Source organism: Tinamus guttatus, unplaced genomic scaffold (assembly GCF_059628265.1).
Source record: "Tinamus guttatus ecotype Peru unplaced genomic scaffold, ASM5962826v1 Tinamus_guttatus_pri_ptg000240l, whole genome shotgun sequence".
NCBI lineage: Eukaryota > Metazoa > Chordata > Aves > Tinamiformes > Tinamidae > Tinamus > Tinamus guttatus.
The window spans coordinates 11,762,978-11,789,711 of record NW_028288774.1 but is presented as its reverse complement, the minus strand read 5'-3'; the positions used below and the strand labels follow the sequence as shown (position 1 = coordinate 11,789,711).

The following is a 26,734-nucleotide window of genomic DNA, read 5'->3' as shown; positions in this document are numbered from 1 at the left end:
GCTGTCTTCCTTACCTTTATGCACAGAGGTACATGTAGGAACAAATTCCCTCTTATCTCGTGCATGACATCCATAAACAGTTGCTGCCAGGGCACAGAAGCAGCTCATCTGGAATTACTGCACTGTTCAGAACAGCAGCTATGCAGAGAAGTTATCACCAAATTATGTCTAAGTACATGCTAGATGGGGAAAAAGAAGAATTAATTACCTTCTCTGTCACCAATATTTAACAAAGAGGCCTTTTTCCTGTATCAGAACATACACTATAGTTTAGGAACATCACTGGATTAAGTCAAAAGTAGACTTCTAAGGTAGGTACTGCTCACAGCAGAATATTTTGTAATTAGTTGTAAGGGGGTGGCAGGGGAGAAGCAACTTAAGTAACAAAGGAAAAGTTGTACTTTACTGTACACCTTTTCTTAGATACATCTGAGTAAAGCTAGCACCTGGAATAAAAGTGTGAATAATATTGACCACAAACAGTTAGGTTTCACATAGCTAACAAAACAAGGGCATGAAGCCATTTCCATCTTCAAAGCTTTCAAAAGATGCGCAGGACTTGATCTTTACTAGACAAAGCCCTGACAGGCTTTTCAAGATGAACTCAAAACTTCAAGCTGCAATTGCAACACGAAAAGCCTTAAATGTGCAAGTCTGAGCCAGACTGATTGCTGCTACATGGATGCAACAGGATCAAACCAAGACACCAGGTTCCAAGCTCGCTTTGGTGAGGCAGCTCTCACGTCTTAACCCACACAGGCCATCGGACAAGGACAGCAGCCGGCTGCGGCTGAGTGACACAGCGGCGCTTTTAGCCACCGTGGCAGGTCACACTGAAAGACACTCACCTGCATGAGCTGCTCTCTTCTACAGACTGTCCCACGTTTAATTGTTTTTTTATGTTATTTCTCATGGAAAGACGTCTATACACTCTGATCGTTGCTGGATGGTAGGGCAAGCCCAAGATCACTTCAGAAAACCAGAATCCCTAGATGTTAACAGCAAGATCCAACAGGGTCTTGAAATTTTGAGTTTCTGGCTTTTGCTGGCTATAACAAACCTTAGCTGCACTCAAACATAGTTGGGTTTTTTTTTTTTTTTTTTTTTTTCCTGATTTGGGACACTGAAATATTTTCCAGGGCTCAGAAGTAAAATAAAGGCCTGGTTAAACTACCACTGCATAAACTGGGCCTGTTTGTAAGGACATTGCACTGTACACATCTCTGTAGAGGAAGAAAATATGCAACAAGTTTTATTCAGCGTTAAGTCCACCAGCACAAAGATTACAGGAAATAGAAAGTGCATTAATAAAAGCTAGTCTTTACCAAAAAGAAAATATATTATTGATTCAAAATATCTTACACTTGAGTGATGTAATAACTTATTCTGGGCATCTACTGATTAAGAGAAAGATCAAGAGAGTGGCTGTTTCAAAAGGAAATCTAACTCCTCCGTTCAAGTCTGAGAATTCAGTAGAGGTCACTGAGTCCAGCAGTCTTCCTTGCTTTCTGCATTAACGCCCTCAGCTGGAACTGCTTGCGAGACAGAAGACGTACATGCTGCAGAAAGAAAAAACAACTACTTAAAAAAACACAGCTACCAACTGTAAACGCTACGAAATGACAATATTTATACAGCAATACAAATTTTGAAAGTATGACACATGGTATGATCCAAACAGATTTTTAAGTCACTAAATGCATTCTTCTTGGCTTAGGATAACTTGCAAGTGGCTACCAAATGCAATGATTATATAATTTTTAGTGATTTTAATAATTAGCTCTTAACATATTCTTAACAAAGTGAAACAAAACAAAAAAACTCCATGTACTTCATGCACTTCCTGTGGGAGGCAAAACAGTTCTTTTAACAGCAATAAATTTAACCAATGAGCTACATAACTAAGTAATACACCTCAGTGCACTGCACTCTAGCCGTTAAAAGCAAAGTTTGAGTAGAAAACTTTGTGGAAATGGAACTATTAGGAAAAGGAACAAGTGGTAACACTTGTTACCAGGGGGCCCCAGTGCAGACTGTGATATTTGTGAACACTATTCTTTCCAAAATACAAAGCTTAATTACGAGTTCATAAATATTTTTAGTATTTTCAAAATAGCTGCAGATCTGTATTCTATGTCCCTAGTGCACAGCACAGGAAATACAACTTTCAAAATAAAGCCTTTATTGCATACGTAGTTATATTAGATAGTTAAGCAATTATGAATTTGATATTATTAGATAACTAGCTAAAGTATTAGAAATTCATATAATTATTAGACCTGACATTATGAAAACTTTCAGCAATAAGAACAGCGAAGAAATGGAGTAAATGGTCTAGGAAGACCCCTGCTAGACACAGAACTAGCTGCCTTCTCAAGGGCTCTCTCAGCCTTATTTCTTTCCTGCAATCCTAATGCTCTCAACCTACCACATCAGCAGCAGCATCCACGGCCTGCAAGGGGAAAGCTGACTGAATACTCCAGTCACTCCTCAAGTTAGTTCCTCCAAAATCGGGATGCACATCTGAAGGAAAGCTCATGCTGACACTGTTGCACTTGTCTAATAATAAATGACTTCATGTCAGTGACACTTTGGAATTGATCCTTTATCTTAATTCTGGAATTCTTTTAAAATTTGTGTTCCAACATACAAATACTTCTATACTTACAAGTTCTACTTCAATGAAGAAAGCACTGAGATTTAGCTGAACACAGGAGCTGAGGCATTTAAAATATGCATTTTAAATAGCTTGAAGAAGCCTACCTTTAAAAAGACATCTAGATCTATCACTCCCCGTCTCAGTGCTTCCCCAAGGTAAAAGATGGTGTCTTCAGTGGCATTTTCCTCGGCATATAAGTTCAGGATCTGCTTGTAAAGTGGTGCCGTAGGAATGATCACTTCATCTATGTCATTATTTTCTGACTGACTTTCCATTTTTTCTAACGCAGAACTGAGCTCTTCATCCTTCTTCTTGAGGATCTCAATGCTCTTGTCGACTTCAGCCTGTAAACATTTAAGATGTTTATTTCCTAGTTCTTAAGAGCTGTTCTTCTAGTATGGATATTTGTAGGAGACAGAAAGAGGACAATATCTTTTAGCGTAACTGCTATTTCCAACTTGCTTTCTGTCTGCACACGCACCTCAACCTAGAAAGAGAATACATTATTTGAAAGCCAAGTGCTGAAAGCTTTGGTACGTGTAGCATGCTGAAGAGGAACTGATCCCATACTTCTGTTCCCTACCAGAAATGCACAAATATAGGGCTTTATTTGATCCCAGCTTACCACTTCCTGGTCCAGGCGAGTTACCATCTCTTCCAGCTTCTGGTGTCCTTTCTTCAGGTCCTCCTCTGTCCGCTTCAAGGCGTTGAGCTCAGCTTGCGCACGATCCATTTCTTCTTTCATTCGCCATCTCAGCTTGTCACTGACAGCCGAAATGAGCGAGGCTCGGATGGTGTCCTCACTGATGGTTCCATCTCGACTGGGGCCTGGACAAGAAAATTCACAAAACAATTAACTGCCTGCCCTGTCTTTGATACAGGCCTGTTCGGGCGGCGGGGGGGGGAAGCGGGGGCTAAATTCATCTATTACCCCATTCATTCTCTTTATTATCTGTAGGTATCCTAATTTTGAGGTTTACTGACTATGCTGATCATTAAGACAAATAAAAATAAATGTACACTATCAGAGCTAACAAAATAATGTCAATAAAAAAAGAGAAATTAACTCTCATAATCCTTTTACATTTTTGAAAATGTAAGAGCAGGATTAAATAACTAAAAGACTCATCTACGCTTCCCAAGCGGTTTCACCATGATCATTCAGCCAACTTGAGGCAAGTTATGGGAGGGCAGGGAAAAACAACAACGATAAAAAAGCTAATATAGAATATTTATCACTTTATTCAAGCAGCCTTCCTTTAAATAAAGGAAGGAAGGAAATAAATAAAGGAAATAAATAAATAAATAAATAAGATCATATGGCTAAGAAACATTAATCAATTGCTATTAGTATATAGTTTATATACATGTTCTAGCAGACTAAATCAGCTACCACATTTTTTATAGGTATAAACTCAGCGTTACATTTTTAACCTTTTAAAATATGGTATCTCAACTTGGGAGAAGATCAGACGAACAGCAGTCTATAAAGTAAGCTAAAGGCACCTATGAACAGTCTGCAACTATTCTTCCTAAAATGCTTGTTGCAAGTTAACTTAGTCAAGAACACAGATTCTTTTATTTGTTACATCAACTGACTCTTAAAAAAAAAAAAAAAAAAAAAAAAAAAAAAAAAAAGCTGACAACAGCTTTTTAAGTAACAATAATAAAAACATGATTGCACACATGCTAATTTGCAGGTTTTACTTGCTTCATCACACCCAAAACACTTAATAGTGATACAAATGCCTCCATTTGGTCCGATTTAAATTTCTGCAGCCATTCACTCTGTCGCCAGTAAACAGGACCCTTCGCAATTTTTTCATCCATTGCATTTTATATATAGATATTTAATCATCTATTAGAACTAACAACAAAAGTTGTCAAATGGTACCACACATAAAACCAGAAATTTATCCTCACTATTTCTATGAGAGGGAAAATTGGATAGTGCTTCCTACACTGAGGAGTAAAACTTAACCTAGTCAACCTTAAACCACCAGGGATGAGGAGTTTATTCACTGTCTAGAACTTCTTATATAAAGCTGTAACTAGATAGTAAATATTCATGTTCCTAGCTAAAAATGAAAATCAGATTTCACTTCAAAAAGTAGCATTAACTCCTTTTCAGCTTCATTAACATTTCAGCTACTGTTTCCTTCATGCAATGCATTATTTATAATTTAAACCACAATCAGCAATCAGTTGTTCTTGTTTTCTGATATCCCTCACCCTGGAAGGTTTTAGACAAAACTCACTTGAACAATAAAGCAGGAGAGAGGAAAGTCACAATATGCCTAACACAATGAAATTTCAGAAAAAAAAAGATACAGGAAATAGGAAAGAGTCCTTTGCACATGTAAGGGATCATTTCAAGAGCATCGAATTAGACTCTATACAGCTTCTTAAAGAGCATGAACCCTTAGCATTTTCTGTTGCTTCCATATTTAGCCCAGCTTGGGGAAGACGATGGCACATGGCCATTAAACCCAGCGAGCACTGAAACCTTTACAACAAGCCTTAACCTTTACTAGGCAGGGTCTAGTTTCAGAAGTGACCTTACTAAAGCCGCAAAGCGGTAACTGAATCAAAAAGGTAAGTAATGGCAGGGGAAGGGGAAAAAAAAAAAAAAAAAAGAAAGCTCTTTGAAAGGCTGGATATTAATAAAAACTCTGAATAAGTATTTTCATTAAATGCAAACTAAGCTCACTAGAGGACACCCCCCTTACCAACATACAACTCCTGCTATGCTCCTCAATAAACTATTAAGAATCAAACCTGACAAATCAAGTTTTTTGTTTTCATTCATAAAATAAGCAAAAATGTTTAAGATAGTATTTCATTCCTCCTTTGAAATACATTTTTTCCTCATTAAATGTCATTATTCTGTAATGATTAATTACAAACAAAACCATCATTTTCTTCATTTTTCTCCTTTCATATAATTTTTGATAGGCAGCTTCACTGGAAAGAAATCCTGTCAAAGCTACTCACCAACAGTAGTCACAGGAGGCTGGGAAGGGTAATGCGGAACACTAGTTGTTGCTGGAAACGGAACCCCAGCTGGATAAGGATAGCCTGGATAGCTGCTTTGACAAGGAAAGGCATGCTCAAGTTAGGTAAATATTTGTAAAATGTTATTCATGTATGATAGTTTTGCATCACTCTGTTAAACATTTACTTAGGCTTTATTTTGACATTTTATTTGAGTTCCTATTTGGTTATTTCCTGGACAAACATCTGAATCATTTCAAATGACACAAAAATGATAGAACAGAATCACTTAACCTTGCCATTCTAAAACCCCAAAATATCTAGAACACACTAGATAAGCTATTAACAAACAGAAATTGCAATTCTAATAATTTTTAACAGAACTATTAACAGTAAGGCTGCTTAGCTACGTTATATAAATATAAAAGCATTGCATGAAACACTGTTGCAAGGTGAAACTTCTCCTGAGAGACTCAGTTCTGTTCAAGAGATGAAGGGAAGCTCATTATTGATTTGGTCACTGAAACGTTTATCAGATGGGACATAACACCACAGTCTACAGAAGTTTCCTTACCGTCACAGCAGAAACTGCTGCATTAAGTATAAAACAAATTTAACAACAACCAAAACAAGGATTCAAAACAGCCAGTAACACAGTGGTAAACCTGTTTATAGTGGTGTAAGCAAAATATTCCAGGAAAAAAGAAAAAGGACTCAATTCACTACAGAATAGATACAAAACAAGCATATTCTGTGCATTCCCAAATACAAATAAGTCTAGTTCTATTCAGTGTCACCTTCTACTATATAAATGATGATGCTTAAAAGCGGTTCTTACCTTGGGTTAGGTGTGTGTCCTGGTGGATAGGAAGAGATTCCACCTGCCATGCCCGGCATGTAGGATGCTAAATAAAACAACAACTCTGTTAATTTCTACTTTTGAAAAGTTTCCCATATGGGAAGACAACAGAAGGGGGATGTATGTATGAGAACAATAGTTCAATTATACATTCCTCAGAACAGCTGGCTAAAATACCTTTGACACATTTATTTTTTCTTAATTGCTACTTTAAAGATACATTAGCCTCTGCTTGAATAAAAAATAGATGCCAATTAAAAAATGCACAATTACTCGTATGCTGAAGTAATAGTCTTGACATTTCCGGATACATAAGAAAGTACCTTCAGCAAGGGAACAGAATAAGCTGTGATACTGTTATTTATAACACACCCGAAGAGCTTTTTTTTGCCCCACCTTCGCTCTTTTTTTTCCCTTAAGAAAGGCCAAAAAAAAAAAAAACAAAAACAAACAAACAAACAAAAAAAAACAAAACAAAAAAACCTTTCCAGTGCAGCCATTATTCTCTACTCTCTGAAAAGAGAGTAATACCTCTTAATACCTTAAGTGTAGCTGGGCTTCTCAACAACTGATCAACCATTTAACAACCCGTTCAGTCTTTTACCCCTCTGACATTTAAAAGTTGTACTTTTTAAAAGCTCTCAGCAGCACATTTAAATGCCTAAGGCTTTAACACAACCTAATCAATTTTATTTTTTGGAATCTTTAAATTTTATTATAAAAATAATGCTTATTCATATTTGAGCATACTCACAACATATTTATATTAATTTCAGAAATGTTATAAATAGCTTTTAAAAAGCTTCCCTGAATGCTTTCAAATGATTCAGTGTTTTAAAAAGTTGTGTCCTTCATTTCTTAAATGGTATATCTAGAGCTTAGAAATAAGTTTATGTATCTGGAAAATGAGGAAGGGAAAAAAAAAAAAAAGGATTACACCAGCATATCCAAGCAGCTATTAAAAAATGTGTGTGTGTGGGGGGGAACGGAAGCATTTTTTTCTGAAATTCCTTCAGTTATAGTAGCCCTTAGTATAATTTGTAAACAGAAGCAGAAGATGAGACCACATTTCAGGGGCTGAGCCTTCCTTAAAGCACAATGCAGCTTACAGTCTCTAGCAAAACTATACTTGTACTGACACCCACTGTTCTTGAGAACTCAAGCATGTTTGCTGAATTGCCTAGTGCTCTTGTTGTAGGTAGGCTAGTGCTGGACAAGCTGGAAAACAAAGACAAAAGCAAAAGAACAGAACACCAGCTTTTAGTCCAGCCATCTCTAAAGTTTCCACTTGTGTTTGCTAACGCATTTCTCACATGTTAGATCACCTTGGAGAAAATAGTTTCCTCTGGGAATTATGATGACTACCACTTCAGCTGTAATCTGATGATCTGACAAAAGCCATATTTCAATACAAAATAGACATATCGCAAGAGATATAGAAAAAAAGAAATCCAACTGCATATGCTTTTGCACTACCATTAAGCAGGCCACAGCTAACCTGCTCCCCCTACCAGTTGTGGAGGTGACTTTCTCATCAGCTTCCCTTCCATAATCACTCATCACGTGTAAAGTTTTTTTCTTGGATTTTTTTCCTCCCTCTAATTCTTTTTCCATCTTTCTCTATTCTTTAGAATAGATGCTCCTAAACATTTAAATAAGAGCCTTAAAAGCAGCCTTGAGACTATTTGTAGGAAGACAAGAATGGATAACAAATAGTATCAAAATTGAGAAATCTGAAAAAAATCATGACTTTTTTTTTTCATTTTCAGGCAGCAGTTGTTAAACATACAAACAGGCCAGTGCATGGGGGAAATAAAAGCAGTGTGCTTATGCACATAAAGTCAATGGTTTAAAAAAATTTCTTAATAAAAAGACTCATATTATCAGAATGAAAAAGAAAATGAAGTAGTTACCTTAAAAAGGCTCTTTTTTAAGGATCATAGAATCATAGAATGCTTAAGGTTGGAAGGGACCTCTAGAGGTCATCTAGTCCAACCCCCCTGCACACACAGGGTCACCTAGAGCACGTGGCACAGGACTGCATCCAAGCGGGTTTTGAAGATCTCCAGAGAAGGAGACTCCACAACCTCTCTGGGCAGCCTGTTCCAGTGCTCTGGTCACCATCACCGTTAAAAAATTTTTCTTTAAATTCCTGTGGAACTTTTGGTGTTTCAGTTTGTGGCCATTACCTCTAGTTCTGTTGGTGGCCACCAGTGAAGAGAGGGCAGCGCCATCCTCCTCACTGCCTCCCTTGAGGTACTTATGAACACTGATTAGATCCCCTTTCAGCCTTCTCTTCTCCAGGCTGAACAGGCCCAGCTCCCTCAGCCTCTCCTCATAGGGCAGATGTTCCAGGCCCCTGATCATCCTTGTGGCCCTGCGCTGGACTCTCTCCAGCAGCTCCACATCCCTCTTGTACTGTGGAGCCCAGAACTGGACACAATACTCCAGATGTGGCCTCACCAGGGCTGAGTAGAGGGGCAGGATCACCTCCCTCGACCTGCTGGAGACGCTCTTCTTAACGCACCCCAGAATCCCACTGGCCTTCTTGGCCACGAGGGCACACTGCTGCCTCATGGTCAACTTGTCATCCACCATGACACCCAGGTCCCTCTCTGCAGAGCTGGATCCCTCTCTGCAGAGCCAAAAATATCTTTGAATAGGATATCTTTGAACAGGTCTTTGACAGGTCACAGATATATATATATATATATGTATGTATGTATGTATGTGCATATACACAGACACACTCCTACACCTGAGACATTTTCTCCCCTTCTAAAAGCCAAAACACACACACTATTTTTACAGCACAGTTCAAAAAAAACTCAGCAACAGCACAGGTGAGTTCATTAGCCATCAACACAACACACAAAGCCACAACGAAGCAGAGTACATCACGTATCAAGCAGCTCTGCAGAGCACCAGGAAGCCCTGGAACAGGCGTGTGAGTGTTCATAGCGATCGGTAGTCACGTCCACCTACCGTTCGGAGGGCCCGTTGCCTGGTATGGTGGGTAGGCTGGCGAAACCGTCGGCCGAGAGAAGACTGGAGGCTCCTCTCCAAACACCACGATCATAACTTGAATCAGTTCTAGCAAGTCAGACTGGGGCTGGGAGGGCAAGAGAATCAGCAGTTGGTGAGTGCTGCTACTGGATATCTTAACATGCTACAAATAACAAAACGCTGTCATTTCACCAGCTCTCATTTAACTTTGGTTACAGACCCCTTTACAGACTCCCATCTGGCTAGCTGATACCAAAAACAACGCAGCAGAACACAGCTAGAGCTGCGCTTACACTCAGAATGAAGGGGGTGAGACATGGGTGCATATGAACCGCAGGGCAACACCTAAGCTGCTGCTGACTGCACAGTATCTAAATAGCTAAAGAAATTCAGGACAGAGCAATTTGACTCCAGGTTTGCGACACTTACATGTTTCCACTCATGCAGATAAGGAAGGTATATCTTCCCATTTGCATCAACGTGCTTCCCAGTCTTTATTGTCATAGAGCTAGTGGGTTTAACAAAACAAATTGGGGGATTAAAGGGGTAGGTGTCCAGCAGCCACAAGCAAATTGGGATGTTGTATGTGTTACCTAGAAAACAGAATTTGAAATATTTTAGAAGTTATTCCAACTCTAGCTCTCATTTTATAATCAAATTTTTAGAACATCACTTAAACAAATAAATTCAATTATACAGAGGTAATTAACAGATGAAGCTTAAATCTACCAACGATCAGTTTAATGTACAACTCCCAATAAAACCACAAACTCAACATTTGTTAGAACAGCTCAACTGCGATTTATGTTTATCATTAACAAGCGATACACCATCTCATTTGTTGTTGTTCTGTAGCGTAACATCACTAGCTCCTGATATGTTAATTATTGCAGCAACACTACAGAAAATGTTGAAAAATGTGCAGGACTAAGAACTCTGTAACTTATACTTTCTATGAGAGTGAAGCAACAATGCTGCACACTAAAATCTTCTTTCACAACAAAAACAGGAAAATATCCCACTGTGGACCAGTAAGGGATTTCAAGAAAATCGGAATCACTGAAGTAGTGAAGGTGAATCACTAAATCTAAGTAGCCCTTCATGTCATCTAGAAAAACAATAATAACAACAAGAATTAATAATGTTAATGATAATACATGCATACCTCTATAAGGCACAGGGATGGTTCCACTGAGGCTCATCAACTCCCTAGATGAGCCATCGTTAAAAACTGAAAGAAAACAAATATTATTAAACTTCTATGCTAGTCTGTTCTAGTTATAGTTATCTATTGGTTAACCTAGACTTTCAGAAGTTACAAATATATAAGTTCCTCTTGAGAAGTTCTGCTCTTGCACATCTAAAGACTAGTAAATGATCTGGTAATTTCTTACAAATAAAGTATTTCTGAGAAATGAATGACTGATTATATCATCGGTCTACCCCCAAGGCAAATAAAACTGTTTCCTCATTCAAAGACCAAGTACAACATAAAACCACACAAATTTAAAAACATACAAATTGTGACAAGGTATAGAAACAAAACAAACAAAAGAACAAAAAACCTACGCTCAAACAAACACACACCAAAAACCAACCAACCCCCAAAAAACTATTTCTCTGGATTATAAAGAATTCTTCATGGTTTCTCCAAACAAGCATGCTGGCAAGAGAACTGAAAATCAGCAGATGTTAAATTTGTTACATTATCAGTAAAGGATAAGTTTAATTAAGGATAATAAATCAATTTTCAGTTCTTCTGTGCTGATGTTCTTTAGAGATAGGTAAAATGTCATGACTTAACTGGATAATATATTCCATTATTGAATACAGACTTGAAAAATATTAAGAGCAATGTAATCCTTTTCTCATTGCTCAGTTCACTACTCCCAGCACTATAAATTATCTGTAAGTGGGTTTGTGTTCAACCTTTCTAGAAATATCCGGGTACCAGAAATGAGCTTTGCACTTACCTGGCATTTTAGACACTGAATCACAATGCAAACTTGTGAGCACTCTTTTGACTGAAGCCCTTTCACTATCATTTTTGATTCTCTGGCCACAGTAAGAATTTCTATTTCTCCAGTAACTGCTGACATGCGTCTTTTCAGGTTAAAACTCTTACCTTCTACCTTTCCATGTCTCCTTTTAATACTTATTAATCCTGATAATAATTTGGAATGTAAAATACTACCCATTTTTGTAGAAATTTTGGTAAGATAAACTGGTTTATGGCAGGATCTAACAGCTGACAGAGGTAGCAAAAAGTGAGGAGCAGCACAGCCTCAAAGGCTATACCATCCACCATGCCCTCAAAGCTGACCCTGGCTGCCTTCTTCATTTAACTCACTGAAATTACTGAGACCCTGTGAAATGCCTGACAAGGTGTTTAAATCACTCCTGATTTATATACAGAACCCCTCATGCCAGTTTGCTATATACATGGCTATATCACATACTTCTTATAATCTTAAGCCCTGCCACATCAATTTACTTTTATGAAGTATTTATTCATTGACTTACTGTACTTTTTCAGTCAATGCACTTGTAAAAATATCTTTCTATTTGAGCAAAGCTGAATCTGTAGGATACCAGCAGTTTCTAGGGCAGCAGCTGACTAGCTAGCAATGCACAATATGACTTCTAACAGCAATCAGGTAAAGGCTGAGCTATGGAAATGTAACACTTCATGGCACAGTAAAGCCATTTATTTTCTTAAATAACCCTTCTATGTTACTGCACTTGTTTCTAAGGAAGTACTGATGTCAAAGACCCAAATTCTGTATTTTAGCTTTAATCTCCTTTTTCCACAATACTACCAAATCTATCAGCAATGCAAACATCTTTTTTTGCTTGCACACCGACTTACCATACGAATCCATAACAGGTTTGAGGTCCTTGTACTGAGTAATAACACTGCTGGTCTCCTGGACAGTTAAGTCTCTATACTTATACTGGAAAACAAAAGTGAAAGAATATATTGAGACCCTAAATCTTCCATGTAACCTAATTAAATTTTACTAAAGAGTCCTAATGTACGAGAATTTACAATGATATATGGACATTCTTCTCTGTTCTTGTCTTGGAATAAGAACATTATTCTGCATATAACTTGACTGAACACACCCTGTGTAACTCAACCAATTTTAACAGAGTGTTAAGGTGCTTTTCTTCTTAAATTCGGGTCCATACATCGAGTGATTGGAGAAAAGCTATTGAATGCATTTTTATTCATATTCTACTATAATCCACATTACATGTCATGTAAAGACAAGCATTGAGATAACCACTGCATACCTTTAGAATTGGTAAGCATAGAATATTTTTGATCAAGACTGTGATGGATTGGGTCTTTAAAGTTAAAATTTAACATGCTTCCTGATAAGGTAGCATTCCAGTTGCCATCTTTCTACAACTAAGATATTGCTATGGCAGATGTCACGGTGTGTTCACCTGCATTTATTGAGTAAGAGTTGACCCAAGAAATTGTATTAAATCTATTTCATTTGGAAAATGCAAAGAAAACCAGCACACTCTCTTCTGGTCACATACAACCACCACCCAAAGTGGAACTGCTCTAAATGATTTCACGGAACTTTTGTAAATTTGCAATACAACAAAAAATGTGATGAAAAGGAAACCTATGAGAAAAGAAATAAAAGACCATCTCTGAATCAACAGAGCAGCATTTGATTATTTCTGCTACATGGCATTCAAAGCATGTTTCACAGTATGAGAGCATGCATCACAGTATTTGTAAATATTTTAATGTATCTATCAACCAGAAGGCAGAGTTTTCAAGGCAGCATATTATCAACAATAATTTGGTTTCATTTCTTTCTTTTACGGGTGCAGGAAGTAATTTGTACCACGCATCTGCAAAATGCAGAATTTAATAGTTGTAGAAGTACAGTTTAAAGACAGCAAAGCATGGGCTCCTGGGCAGCGGCCGTTCCTCCTGTTATTTATCATTTAAAAGGAAAAACAATATTGTCCCTTGCCAACATTCTCCAGGAAATAAAAAAGCCAGTCTGCAGATATCACAGGGACATGTACAGACATTTCTTTTGTTCAACCATGAAAAGAAGAAAAAGGGCCCAACACCATAAAAAGTTTGATACTCAAAGCACGTACCATCAAAAAAAAAAAAAAAAAAAGAAGTTAAAGAGCATCAAATGCAGTGTCATACCTAAGGGTCACCTCTGCTCTCATAGAGACTCACACGTGCAATGAAATTTTAAAGCTATCATTTTCTACTCTATACTCTGCAGAGATAGATGAGGAAGCAACTAATTGATGGACAAAGAGGAGCCAACCCCCAGGCCTCTCCCATAATAAGGCCTTAGCGTGTCTAGCGAAGGCAACTTGGGATCACTTCCTTGTTAAAGAGATATCTTACAGCCTACTTTTCAAGAGGAATCTCCTCACAAAATGATTCGAGGCCTCAAAATGATTCGAGGCCTCCCATTACCCACGGCAGCGGGAACCCAACAGAAAGAGGGACTGGAAAGTGAGGAGGATACCTTGAGGGGAAGAGCAAGCTTCTCAGGAAGGCTTCAGGCAGCCCCTGCAGCAACTGCACCCACGCGCTGGCAGATGCTTTATCTTCTTAAAAGGCACCGCTCATCGCCCCCTCACCTCCCCGAATAAAAGGAAACAAACAAAAACAACCACCGAGCTCTCCCGCGGCACTTGGGGTCCCAGGGAAGGGGGCAGCCATTAACACACAACGATGTCCCCGCATGGAGACTTCTCGGGCCGAGCCCGACGGCCGCGGCCAGCCACGCGCGGCTCCCTGCCTGCTCCCGCCGGGCTCGGCCCGCTCCGGGCGGCCGCTCCGCTCCTGCGCGGCCCCCGGGCCGGGGCACGGAGCCCCGCCGCGGGGCGCACACAGCCCTTTGAGTGGTCTCCCCCGCCCCGCCGTTACCTTGCCGAGCATTTTCTTGAGTTGGCTCTCAGAGAACGCCATGGCGGCCGCGTCTCCAAACGCCCAAGGGCCGCCGCCACCGGTGTTGTCGCCGCCGCCTCCCAACGGCCCGGCCCGGCCCGCGCCTCCCCGCCCCTACATCAACAGGAAGCGGCGGCGGGCTCCCGCTTCCGCCGGCTACACCCGCTTCCGCCCGGCCCTGACGCCACTTCCGCGCGGAGGAGGGGCGCAGTGCCAGGAAGTGTCATGGCGGCGCCCAGCATGGAAGGCAGCCTCACTTTAGAAAGGACTTTTGCGTTTGTTTCTTCTTTTTTAAATAATTATTTTTGCCATGACAATCCTTTGGTTATTTGTGTATTTTTTCCTTTAAAAATATTTTTTTCTTCCAGAATAACATACATTTGCTATTTAAGATACAAGCATCATCAGTCCCGAAAAGAGCCACCGGCTTTTAACAATTTGAAGGCGGAGATAAAAGAAAAACACCTAGACTATTTCCATTAAGATAATGCTCCCTAAACTAAGACACAGCACCCCAAGGAACCAAGTTGCAAATGGTAATTCAAGTGTATTTTTAAAATAATGAAAAAACAAAGAGTCCAAGAGTCCAGCCATAGTGTTTTTGGCTTGCCCTTTTTTTTTTCTCCAAATATAATGGCTACGTTGATCTCTGTAACCATCAGTAATTCTGTCCCAGCACTGAATACCAAGAAGGAAATTTAAAAACATCAGGAAAAAAAATTAAAAAATTAAAAAAGACTTTGAGAGACCAATACAAAACCAGCGTTGGAAACTTCCAAGCTTGACTTTGCAAGATACAGATACAAGGCACAAGGGAACGAGTCTTTACCAATTATGCAAGTCCTACTTCTGCTTAGAAAGCCCCATGAATAATTAAACAATTTGACCTCAAAGCTTAACTATAGCATGATGTTCTTAAACATCCACAATTCTGCTGCGGTTTGTAGCCTGCAATTTGATGCTGAAGTCTAAGAAGGTCAAATACAATCTTTTTTTATACCAGTGCAATGATCAAGATAGTTTAAAACAGAAAGGACCCTTTAACTTCACACCATACGCTTTCAGATTTACCTAAAGCCTCACATGCTGCTTTTTTGTCTCCTGGCGAAGGGCTGTAGAATCTGTTGCCTTCCCCGTAAGCCCCTCAGTCTGATACAGGGCTTACTGACATGAACCTGCTTCGGATCAGCCCGAGCTGCAGATATTTCTGCAGTTCCCAACTGTCAAGTGTTCTTTATTCCATTCCTGATCCCAGCTCCTCCCCATGAGGAAAAGCCCTTCACCAATGCTGCAGGGGGTGCAAGTACTACATCCATATAACCCCAAATACAGGTGCTTTAATACTTTGGAAGTGCTCACAGAATAAGAGTGAAAAAGTCATGCCAGAAAATCCCATACATCATCATTAAACATGGCAGAAATTCATATGCAATACTTCAAGTTTGAAAGATGTTAACTCAAGCTTTTTTCTTTCTTTTTCCCACTGATATACAAGAAGGGAAGTCACTGGCATCAGAGTGCCTACAACGGGCATGAGAGCTCAAGCGCCTGGGCAGCTGGAGTGTGATCGTATTTCTAGGCAAGCCCCTTAGGCAGAGCTTTAAAAAGAAGGCAGAGCTCTAGCTGCCTCTGCACAGTAAGGTTTCTAAAAGCTGGGCAAGCTGCTGGCCTAGTATCTGAGTCCAAATGAGGTGCAAACAGCTAATAATAACCCACGAACGAGGCCATAATTAGCAACAATAACTGTGCAGACAAGAGTCACCCAAATGTAGGTAAAACATTCTTGCACATTACTCTCCTCATTTTGGCTACCAAGAACTTCACTTTTAAGGAATTTTCTGCTGTGCAGTGCAGCCTGTAATACATGATTTAACCAAATCTTTAAGAAAAGGAAATTTGAAAGTAAATTATGAAGTTCTTGATTTACAGAGAAATCCACACACACTTGGCAACACTTTCTGCATAGCGAACCTCCAAACTTCTGAGAGGCACCATAACCTCCCGTGTGCTTACAGTTTCAGTTGTTGCTGAAGGTCATGAATTGATGCTGCGCTGCTCTGCAGTTTCTCTAGCACTATGGGATCTTCCTCTAGTTTCATCATTTCAATTACTCCATCAGTTCCCAGAATACAAGGCAGACTTAAAAATACTTCACTGTTTATATTATAGCATCCCTGAAACAAGACAGAACAACCCTGTCATTTGTTATTCCTGCTTTGCCTTTAATTTGAGGTATGGAATTATAGTAAATTGGTAATTTCAATTAAGCAAAGCCATTTCATCACATGGCATGTTTTGTCTTAGCATAGCTTAGACTTCAACTATTTGAGAACCTGTGCTATGGATTACTGGTTAGTTACTGCAAAATATTACTGCACACCTTGAACCATGCCACACTTAAAAGAGTTTTCTATTATGAATACATCAGACTTCAACAATGCAAACAAAACATACTACAAAACACAGTTTAACCAGTTTCTTAAGTAGAACAAGCAGAAACACTCTCTTGTTAGTACACAAAAATCACTGCTTCTGTTAGTGCTGAAGACTTGTCATTTCCCTCCATCTTTATTTCATAAAAAGTTAAAAACTTTACTTAAAAATAATATGAAATTAGCCATGTTTATCTGTATTTGATAAGTAGCTTTCTGTTCAACTTCCATGTACTGAGCACTGTAAGTTTGTATATAGAAGTGATCCATGAAAAGTTTCTACATGCTGTTTATCGTGTGAAATGACTCCATGTTTTAAGCAAGCCTTTTAGGATAAAACTTCCAGCAAGGCCCAGTTTATGATTTTAGCTTAAATACGTTCTAGCTCTTCTTCCCAGAGTAGGTAATCAAGGGGTAGCAAAAGCAACTGTTCCAGAGTTGTTCAAATAAAAAGTGACAGAAAACAAATTTTAAATTTTCATAACTGATTTTGTCCCTCTGGAAAAATCCACGTTCAACACTGAGTACTTGAAAATTGTGACACACACTGAGTACTTTTTTTTTTTTTTTTTTTCTCTCAGTTCTGGCTTACAGAGGAGCTGGTCAGCAGTCTTGAACAGAGGGCAACTGGTCTGCAACCCTGAATGTTTTTCCCTCCGAGCTCTTGTTTTTTTTTGAAAACTATCCACTTTTAGTAATGATTTCAGGTTAACATAACAATTGTTTTTTGCATGTTTGTGGATTGGAGCTGAAAGCTGTCAGAAGAAAGTAATGAAAATAGTGCTACTTCAGAACAGTTGCTATAAGTAGAAATGTCTATGATGTTAAAATTAATGGACTATGCAGTAATATCATCATTATAGTGTCAACTGAGATATTAATAACATTTACCTTTGCTAGGGTGGATACAGAATGAACCTTTCTTTTATCTTTCAGTATACTGTCAGTCAAATCAGCAACCGAGAGGCCAACAGACCAAGATCTCTGCCCTTTTCCCTTTAGAACTTCCAAAGCTCTATATAAATAAGGAAATGAGGGGAAAAAATAATGTTGAGATTTTATTTATGTGACATATTATTCTTTCGTTTTATATGTAAAACAGTAAAGATAGCTAGGCGTACCATTTGTACCATATAACCATGATTTGCTGTTTGGGAAAACAAGAGATGAGAATTGCTTTAGAGAATTTTAGCCATCTTCTACCCCTTTCTATCAAGAAGTATAACTGATATGTGGCTAATTTAATCAGATTGATCCAAACTTGTATTTCCTTTTGAGGTAAATTGCTTCTGCAATAGCTATGAGAAAAAGAACTAATGTGCCAGAAGGCTTGTCTACTTTTTTATATTTATGTAAGCTGCTCTAATAGGACATTTTTATTTTAAAAAATATAGCTTGTCCTCAAATCATCACAGGCACGGCATTACTACCAGAAAATCAGAGGTATTAATATACACAAACATAGAAAAGTGAAAAACACTCAGACCTGAAGATACGTGAAACTCTTTAGTCTGAAAAGAGCCTATGACTCCAAAGAGTCTAAGTATGAAAAACAACAACAAAAAAATTACAACCATGTTACCTGTTAGCCACCTTTTCCCTTGAGTTACGTGCAGCTGCTGTTTCAATTTGGTGGGCAACCAAATTACAATTGGTCCATGAAGGCACTAGACAGAAATAAATAACATTTAAATGTGCATTTAGTGACTGGACAGTGGCTACAATGGTTATCAGAGGACATTAAAATGCACAGCCTTATGTCTTCCCCACAACAACCCAAATTTTATTGGCAACCTTCTCTGGATTGCCAAAATGATCTCTAGAGTACCTGGCCAGAGACACTCATTTTCAAAAAAAAAAAAAAAAAAAGGCAATGTAAAAAATATTAAATTAGTAGTTATCTAGCATGTATTTTACCTTCCTTTTTCAGCACCTCTAATCTTTGCTGTAATAACAAATTAAAAGCATTTAAGTCTGTATTTCATATAGTCTTACATTATGATTATGCCAAATATTTGTTCTGTCACTTTAGCATTAAAAACTTGGGCACACATCAAAATCTTATTTAAAATTATTATTGTGGAAAAATCTAGCACCCTGCTAATGCTACCTATATTACTTTATCAGTTATTCCTTTATTTACTCAGTAAAGTGTATGATCAGGCCATTAAGTACTCATAATACCTTATCGCTTACCTTTTTCTTCCCCTTGTTCACCCACAATCCAAGCATCTTTTCCAAGCACCTCAGTTTTCAAAAGGTTTGCAAGAATATACTGAAATCTCTTAGTATCCAGATTGCCCCCTATTCCAACAACTCTGCTTTTGGGAAATGCGCTCAGCTTCCATGACACATACGTCATTATTTCAACTAGATGTGAGAGAGAGATTGACAATGAAGTGTCACTCTTCAAATTCGATATCCAAATATATGTATTTTTTATATCAATCAAAGTATATATATTTTTTTCTATCTTGGTAACAGAAAAGAAGAAAAACCTCAAAGACAGTGTCCTGCTCTAGGCTGAAAAGAAAAATTTACTTTAGAGTAGCAAGTGTTTATGACTACGTCATATGTATTAAGCAACAACATGTTTTTAAAATAGACCAGACAGAAATTTGAAGATATTGCAGGTGAATGTAAATATCAACCTACCAGGATGAGAAGCAACAAGGAGAACACTGTTCTGACTGTAGTGTGAAATTGCTGGGATAATTCCTCTGAACAGCTCCACATTGCTTTGTATGACATCAAGGTAAGTCTGAGCATTACCCAGAGAGTTAACTGTAAGTACGACAACTTTTGAATTAGCTGAAGTAGAAAAATCTGCAAAGGTCAAAAAAACAAACATGTAATTGTATCAAATAACAGAAAAAATGGATTCAAATCAAAGAATAAGTCTAAATGATAAACTGCTGCAATCAGTTTAGGAATCCTTCTCCTCTGCCAGGCCACTTCCCCTTTACCCCCCGCCTCAAAATTTTGGGTACTTCCACCGCACTTGTCAAAAATAGTTCTCCCACAGAACAACCTTCCCCATTTCACAGTCAGGAATTGGAGAAGGGAGAACACAATTTACCTAAGGTTACAGACCAAAGACTGGAAAAGATGATTTTTGAAATGTAAGTTTTCCAATTTCATTGGCAATGTGCATGTTTAATCAAAGTCAGTCTAAGAAAGTGATGTTCTGAAGCATGAATTTGGCCTTATTTATCAGTCTTTTAAACAGTATTGTCACAGCTATCTGTAATTCCCTAATATCTATTTGTGTTTTTTTTCCCTTTTCTTTTTGCAGCTGCAACACTGAAGTACTAGCTCAGCATCTCATTCTCTGCATTTGTATGTGTCTACTTTCAGAATTGGCTTCCTACCCTAGAAGTAAGGCTCTCACACCTCAATGAACAGAATGAAGAAAGCCTGAAATAGAAGAAATGCAAGCTTCACTGAACCCTCCTTTCCAAATTTTGCCCTGGAAAGCTGAAGAAAAATGAGAAGCTATCAAAAGATAATGGCATCTTTTTAAAAACATGGCTATGTGCCAAAGTCTCTCTCTTGATGTCCTGTCCTCATTAAAAGGAGCACAAGCACAGACAAAACCGTACTAGTTTTGTTTCTAACAAGAACTGGTACCTTTGCTAATCTCTACATTTGGCAGAGAAAATATCTCCAAGTCCATGGTTCCTCCTTTTGTTGCACCTTCAGAAAGATCCAAAAGAACCACCCTGTCTGCAGCACCCTGTATGGATAATGCAGATCAACAATTAAATAAAGCAAAATTTGTTCAAGGTGGTGGTAGGGTGAGACAGCAAGAGAAGATAAGAAGATATTACTGTCTGTTGTACTGCATTTAAAAAAAGCAATAGGGGCAGATCTCACCAAAATTACCATCAAAATGTACAAAAAAGAATCAAGCAGTTCATCAGTTTAACTGGAAAATAAAGCATTAAGTAACAAAGCACCCTATACCCTGGGAAGTTATCAATGTTGATGTTACTGTTGTCTTTGAGTGTGTCACTGACAGGCTACAGACTATCCTCCTCTGGAGGCTTAGCAGGTCCCAAATGTAAACAGGCTACAGTTTTGGCAAGAACCCTTTAACTGCACATGCCCAAAATATAAATGAATTCAATATTCAACCTTACGTATTCAAAAAGCTGACTGAGGAAACAACCCAGAAACTCACACTTCTGCTCCGCGTTCCTCTCAGTTAACCAAAGGAAAGAAGTAAATGACATAAACCATAACATTACTATTAAAAATGCTAAGTTAACTTCTGGGTGGAAGATGCTAAGAAATAACCTAGAAACTTTAATATTAATAGGGCCTCTTAATATTCATAATAATCACATACCTTTGCTGTGATTGCTAGTACACAGGCCATGCCAAGATCTCCAGCTCCAATCACAGTGATTTTGTTAAAACATCTATCTTTGTCTCCACCAATTTTGCCCTTTGCTTTCGTGTCAGTCTCTCCTACAATTAAAAACATACACACACACACAAACCTCAGTGTGGTCCACTATAAAACATCAATACAAGTATTGCTGCTCCATAAAGGATCATGGCTGAGCCAGAGTTAAGCCACATTACCTATGTTTCAAAATAATAGGCAAACCTTGCTAGCCATGGAAAATCCATCATCACTCCCACCATGCAGAACCAATATTCCTCTCTGGATAGGAATGTTTTCTCACTGGGTGGAATGTGCAAGCAAAAAGTATTAAGGAGTTGCACATTCAGACTATACAAACAGTTATCCCTTTGCTGTTGATACAGATTATGGGTAGAAAACTTGTAAAAGACTTCAAATTTTGTAAAGGTGTGCAAAACAGAATTGGATTAAAATACGATGATCTGAAGTTGTTTATCCAGTGCCACTGTTATCAACAATTCTTAGTATAATGCATAAATATTTCTAACAGAGATTTTGAGATTGGAACAAATGAACTGTAAATAGAAACGTGTACTGTGTGCATGTGTGCTTGTAAACGCGCTCACAAACGAATGGAAGAAGCAGCAGAACAAGAGCTAAAGGGCAAGGCTTGTAATAATTGCTACAGACCAGCATATGTGATGTCATTAACGGAAAGAGGAGGAAAATGGTAACTTGAAGGAAAATGTCAATATCATGAAAAATAGGACTTGGACCATAACATACACAGATATGAGAACTGTGAATTTCATAATTTTTGCCCCTAAAGTAGAGCGTGTGAGATAATATAATAAGACAAAAGATGAGCCCCCCTCAAAAAAAACCCTTCTGAAAAGTATAAAAGACAAGTCCAGAATCAGTCGAGTCGGTCACCACCAAACCAGAACCACCTAACATATATGCCGTGGACTCAACACCCCATGTCCCTTGTCCTCACAGTTGTGCATGAGTGATTGTGGCCAGACAAATTCTGGGACTTGTGACGGTGGATATAAGACTGCACTGTGCACTGCACTGTGCACTGCACTGTGGCCGTGCAAACGCCGAAGGTCCAGGCATTAAAGTTCCACGGCCGTATTTATCATGTAAAGTAACAATAAATACTGTTCAAGAACATTACAAATAAATATATGAAAAAATATCCATACCTTCTGTAATCTTTGCAATGTAAGAAAGGAGTTCGGATTGCCTGGCTGCATCAGATGAGGACAGCGAATATAAAGGGAGCTCTTCCTCGAATTTTGCAATCATTTCCTTGATTAATCCAATAACAGTTGATTGAGGCTGGAATATAGCAACACCACATACAAAACAGTTGACAAGATATTTCACACAGTTACATTGTCTGTAAACTGCAGTAGTTCTTAAAGAATCACAAAGCAAACAACTATACAGAATCTAATCGTATTACAGAGACATTCAACACTTACATAACATTTAAACTTTTTGAAGAGATGCATTTCAAATGTAAGCATCAGACAACAAGGACTTAAATTAGTGCAACTACATTTTGAAAGCATCAATAAACAAACACAAGCCTTTGATACAGCAGCATCCAAAATAATAAAGAGGACAAACTGCAGCTAATGAAAGATAGCTTCAATCTTATCTGATGAGCTTAAATGTTCAGATTTTTGGTGATTCATTGCTTCTTTTGGCCAAAAGACACAATTAATTCATTTAATACAGTGCATAAAATATTTAGTAACATCATTAACGTTTGAACTTATATTCTAACCAATCGGGGACTCCTGTCAAAAAGACAGAATACTCAATTTGACTAGTATTATTAATCATTCACAGCAACAAAAGGAAAATATACCGAAGGGACCACATGAGGTATATACTGTTTTGTAACAAAATCAATCCTCTTTTTCTTCACATTAAAATAATTTTCCTTACAATCACTTTAGACTAGCTGAAGGCTGCAGTTTCAAGGGACAGATCATTCTGCTTCTCTTTGAGTAATCATTATGTATTTCATATTAATAAAAAATTAAGCAAAGAGAAGAAAAAAGTCCATCCCTTGGTCTGGATGGGATATATCATGCATTATTCCCAGATTCTTCCCTTTCCTGTGACCTACTCCAGCCTTACATGGCTCCAGCGTTGCAGGTAGGGCAAATAAATCCTGCCACGAGCATCAACGTGTTTTCCCACTGAAATCCCCATATTCGCAGTTGGCTTCAAGAAGCAAATGGGGGGAGCAAAGGGATGTGAATCCATAATCCACAGACAAATAGGTATGTTATATGAGTTACCTGTTCAACACAAACCAAAAGCATTAGAAAGGGACTCTGCAAAGCAGGTACACATGTAGACACACAGGTCATTTTTCATAGTAACAAAGAAAACAAGCCAGACAAATCACCTTCTAGTCCTGTTAATACAAACAGGACTCAAAGTGAAGTGCTAATGATTAAATTCTGTTTAAGCACAGGGTTCATGCATCCTCCCTTACAAGCAAAGAGTTTGCATACACATCGTCCCACACTAACTACATGATTTTTAATAGGTGACTGACTTAGCTTACTTTAGTGCTAATGTGTGCATGAAGAGACTTGCTTATGGAGCAGAAGGGGCTTCGATCAGTTCATGCCAAATCCCTCCGGCCACCTCTGACGAAGCCTGAGCTCAGAGATAAGTACAGGGAACGTCCCAAAAGCCCCCAGAGGAACCACATGCAGACTCGCATTCATACATATGCTTCAGTATTTGACAAAAATGGGGAAGATTAGCCCTGGTCATCCTACCCCAACTGAAAAAGAGAAGAGTTGCCTCATCTCCTACATGTATACTACTACGACCAAGCCATTTAAAGGCATCGTTTTTGTCTGTTTGAATTCGCCGTTCCGCTTCCTTTACATCTAGGAGCAAGCTCACTCCCTTTGGCTGCTGGAAGCGAGAAGCAGCACTCGCAGGTTTTCCCCACCCCGCTCTCCCACCAGGCTACGAGAGCAGAGAATTTGCCTCTCATGCTTCAGCCACATGTTTTTATAAGAGTCTCTGTGACCCAGCAGTGTGGCATGTTGTTAAGGGGCCGCATCTGAAGCATTTTGGATACGTAACAAGTGTGGAAATTATATTCAATTAATCCTACCATACTTCACGGGAATGGTGCCACTAAAATTCAGGAGGTCTTTCTGGGACCCATCTTTGAAGGCTGAAATTAAAAATGGGATATTATAAACATCATTTTGAATTTTACACAACAACTCCACCCACATCAACCAATGCACACTGCACATTAGGTATCAAATACACTGTGCCTTAAACACCCAAGCCCAGAATGTAACTATGCCTTAAAAAAACAAACAAACAAACAAAAAAACACTCCTTTGAGGAATGGAGAATTTCACAGAAAGTCAAAATACAGATGGGAACACAACTGAAAGGTAACTACATTACTTAGCCTCTATAATATACAAACTGAATTTATGGCAAGTAGAAGTACCAAGAAGTAAAGTAACCAAGTCACTTACTGTATGTGTTCATGGAGAATACAAAGTTCGGGTAGGTCTTGTTAACATTTTTTAGTTCTTCTATGGTCAGGTCTCTGAACTTATACTGGGAAGGGAAGGAAGAATTATAAAAATGTTCCAGTTAAGAAAAACGTTTTCTTTCATTACGGGATATAACAAGGGGAAATTAAATGGTAGAAATACAAGAGAGGGCAGCTAGCAATTACTTGTGGTATCATAAACGGTTTTGGCATGAAATTAATTCTCAGAGATCTTTGCACACTACACCACTTTCTTCATTATATGCAATCTAACATATAATTTGCCTTACCAAATCAGCTCTGAAGGACCACAGGTGTGCTCTTGCTACAGGAGAACCTGAACTCTGACACTGTTCCTTAAACCCCACCTTAAGTCACTATGAACAGTCTTAGGAAAATTAAAATTAGTTGTGCACAATACGTGTAAAAAATATTTGAATATAAACCCGTTGGAAAAGAGAAGTCACAATACTGACATGGTTACTGCCAAAAAACTAGACCCATTTCTACACATTTTAAAAGACCTTTATAAGAAGTCCATATTTGCAAGCTTATTAAACATGCCAGAAACAAACCTTGGGGAAATTTTCCCATGCTCAAGGTGCCCTTGATGGCTGAGAAATTTCGTACAGAATAACACAACCCCTTCCACCCCCCCAAGAACTGCCTGTAGCCTAAAAAGAAAGAAGTGGTCTGAATGTTATTGTCAGCAGGAATAGATTGCTTCATCTAGGTCACCCTCAGACATCTGGACCTGAGCCTCCACAAGCAGAGGAGCCACCCAGACCAGACAGTTGTGAAAAACAGCTTGCATTTCCCAGATTAAGGAAATGCTTCACATTTTACAAAGCTGCTCAAGAGCCCTGGCCAGGGCAAACACAGCTGCAGCCCTGCACTGGCTTAGGGCACACCTGTTCCTTAAGGAATATTTCATATTTAAAGAATACCTGTCCCAAAGTAGCAGTTTAGAACTCAGCCTCTTCAGCAGAGCTATCAACCAGAAACAGCAGCAAAACCACAGCGGCTTTGTGAAATCTAAACCTTTATTCTCCCCATCTCCCTCCTTTTATGCTCTGAAAGCAAACTAGGTGAGGCATTCTGGGCAGCCCGGGGAGCTTTATGGAGAGAGTCCTTCCCTATTCCCATCAGGAATCAGCTGGCATGTCTGACATTTTGTCATGCACACCCCCAGGCCACTTGTGGAAATAGTTTTTTTTTTTTTTTTTTTTTTTTTTTTTTAAATCTTTTTAGGAATGCTATAAAAACACACCCCTCTCTGCCAAGCAGGACTTATTAACACAGGCATTAACCCCCCCACCTCAGAAAGTCAGGAACTCTGCACTCAGAGCAGCGCACAGCACAACAGACATGCTCCCGCGCCCTACACCAGCGCACTAAACCTGGTGCACTTTAAAAATCAGTTTATATATAGGATACACATAAACTTTTCTCCCTCCCTCCCTCAGCAGCCGCAGGACAGGCCCCTTCCCTCACGGCGGCGCCTCTCGCGCGGGCAGGGCGGCAGGGGGAGAGGGGGCGCGCGCGGCGGCCGCCGTTCAACCGCCCCCGGCGACCGTTAGCAGCCCCGCGCGGGCGGCGCGCGCACCTTGCCCAGCTGCTGCCTCAGCGCCTCCTCGCTCAGCGCCATCTTGGTGGCGCCGGGGACGCCTCCGCCTCCCAGGCGCCCCTGCGCGGGACAGTAAATTATAATAACAGTAATAAAAATAAGCACTGATAATAATAATAATGTAGTGCCATACTGCCGCTTGTGTGCTCCTAGTGCGGAAGCAAAAGCTTCATTAAATCCTAGTTCAAAGACAGTAAATCCCATCAGGGAAAGCTGGCAGGTATAAAACGTGGCACAATGTGCTGACATCTGGACAGCAGCGCGGGTCTAGAGGA

General features: G+C 39.1%; 2 protein-coding genes across 3 annotated transcripts; both read right to left on the bottom strand.

The window, feature by feature from the left end:
• Positions 1-1,224: 1,224 nt before the first annotated feature.
• TSG101 (tumor susceptibility 101) lies at positions 1,225-14,598 on the bottom strand. 2 transcript variants are annotated; one of them, XM_088525865.1, is made up of 10 exons: positions 14,446-14,598; positions 12,388-12,472; positions 10,684-10,749; positions 9,948-10,111; positions 9,498-9,624; positions 6,492-6,558; positions 5,654-5,748; positions 3,285-3,487; positions 2,764-3,003; positions 1,225-1,559 (listed from the first exon to the last, which is right to left on the bottom strand). In XM_088525865.1, the coding sequence occupies exons 1-10, from the start codon at positions 14,485-14,487 to the stop codon at positions 1,470-1,472; spliced, it is 1,179 nt and encodes a 392-aa protein (XP_088381991.1). In that variant the 5' UTR covers positions 14,488-14,598; the 3' UTR covers positions 1,225-1,469. The 2 variants fall into 2 exon arrangements, with proteins under 2 accessions (XP_088381991.1, XP_088381992.1); XM_088525866.1 differs by having other exon boundaries at positions 5,654-5,745.
• On the bottom strand, positions 12,388-26,493 carry UEVLD (UEV and lactate/malate dehyrogenase domains). Its single transcript, XM_010222724.2, has 13 exons — positions 26,439-26,493; positions 24,813-24,897; positions 24,431-24,493; positions 23,428-23,591; positions 22,479-22,614; positions 21,250-21,371; positions 20,529-20,634; positions 19,554-19,724; positions 19,095-19,268; positions 18,481-18,565; positions 17,790-17,913; positions 16,480-16,640; positions 12,388-12,472 (listed from the first exon to the last, which is right to left on the bottom strand). The coding sequence occupies exons 1-13, from the start codon at positions 26,478-26,480 to the stop codon at positions 12,454-12,456; spliced, it is 1,452 nt and encodes a 483-aa protein (XP_010221026.2). The 5' UTR covers positions 26,481-26,493; the 3' UTR covers positions 12,388-12,453.
• Between the last annotated feature and the right edge of the window lie 241 nt (positions 26,494-26,734).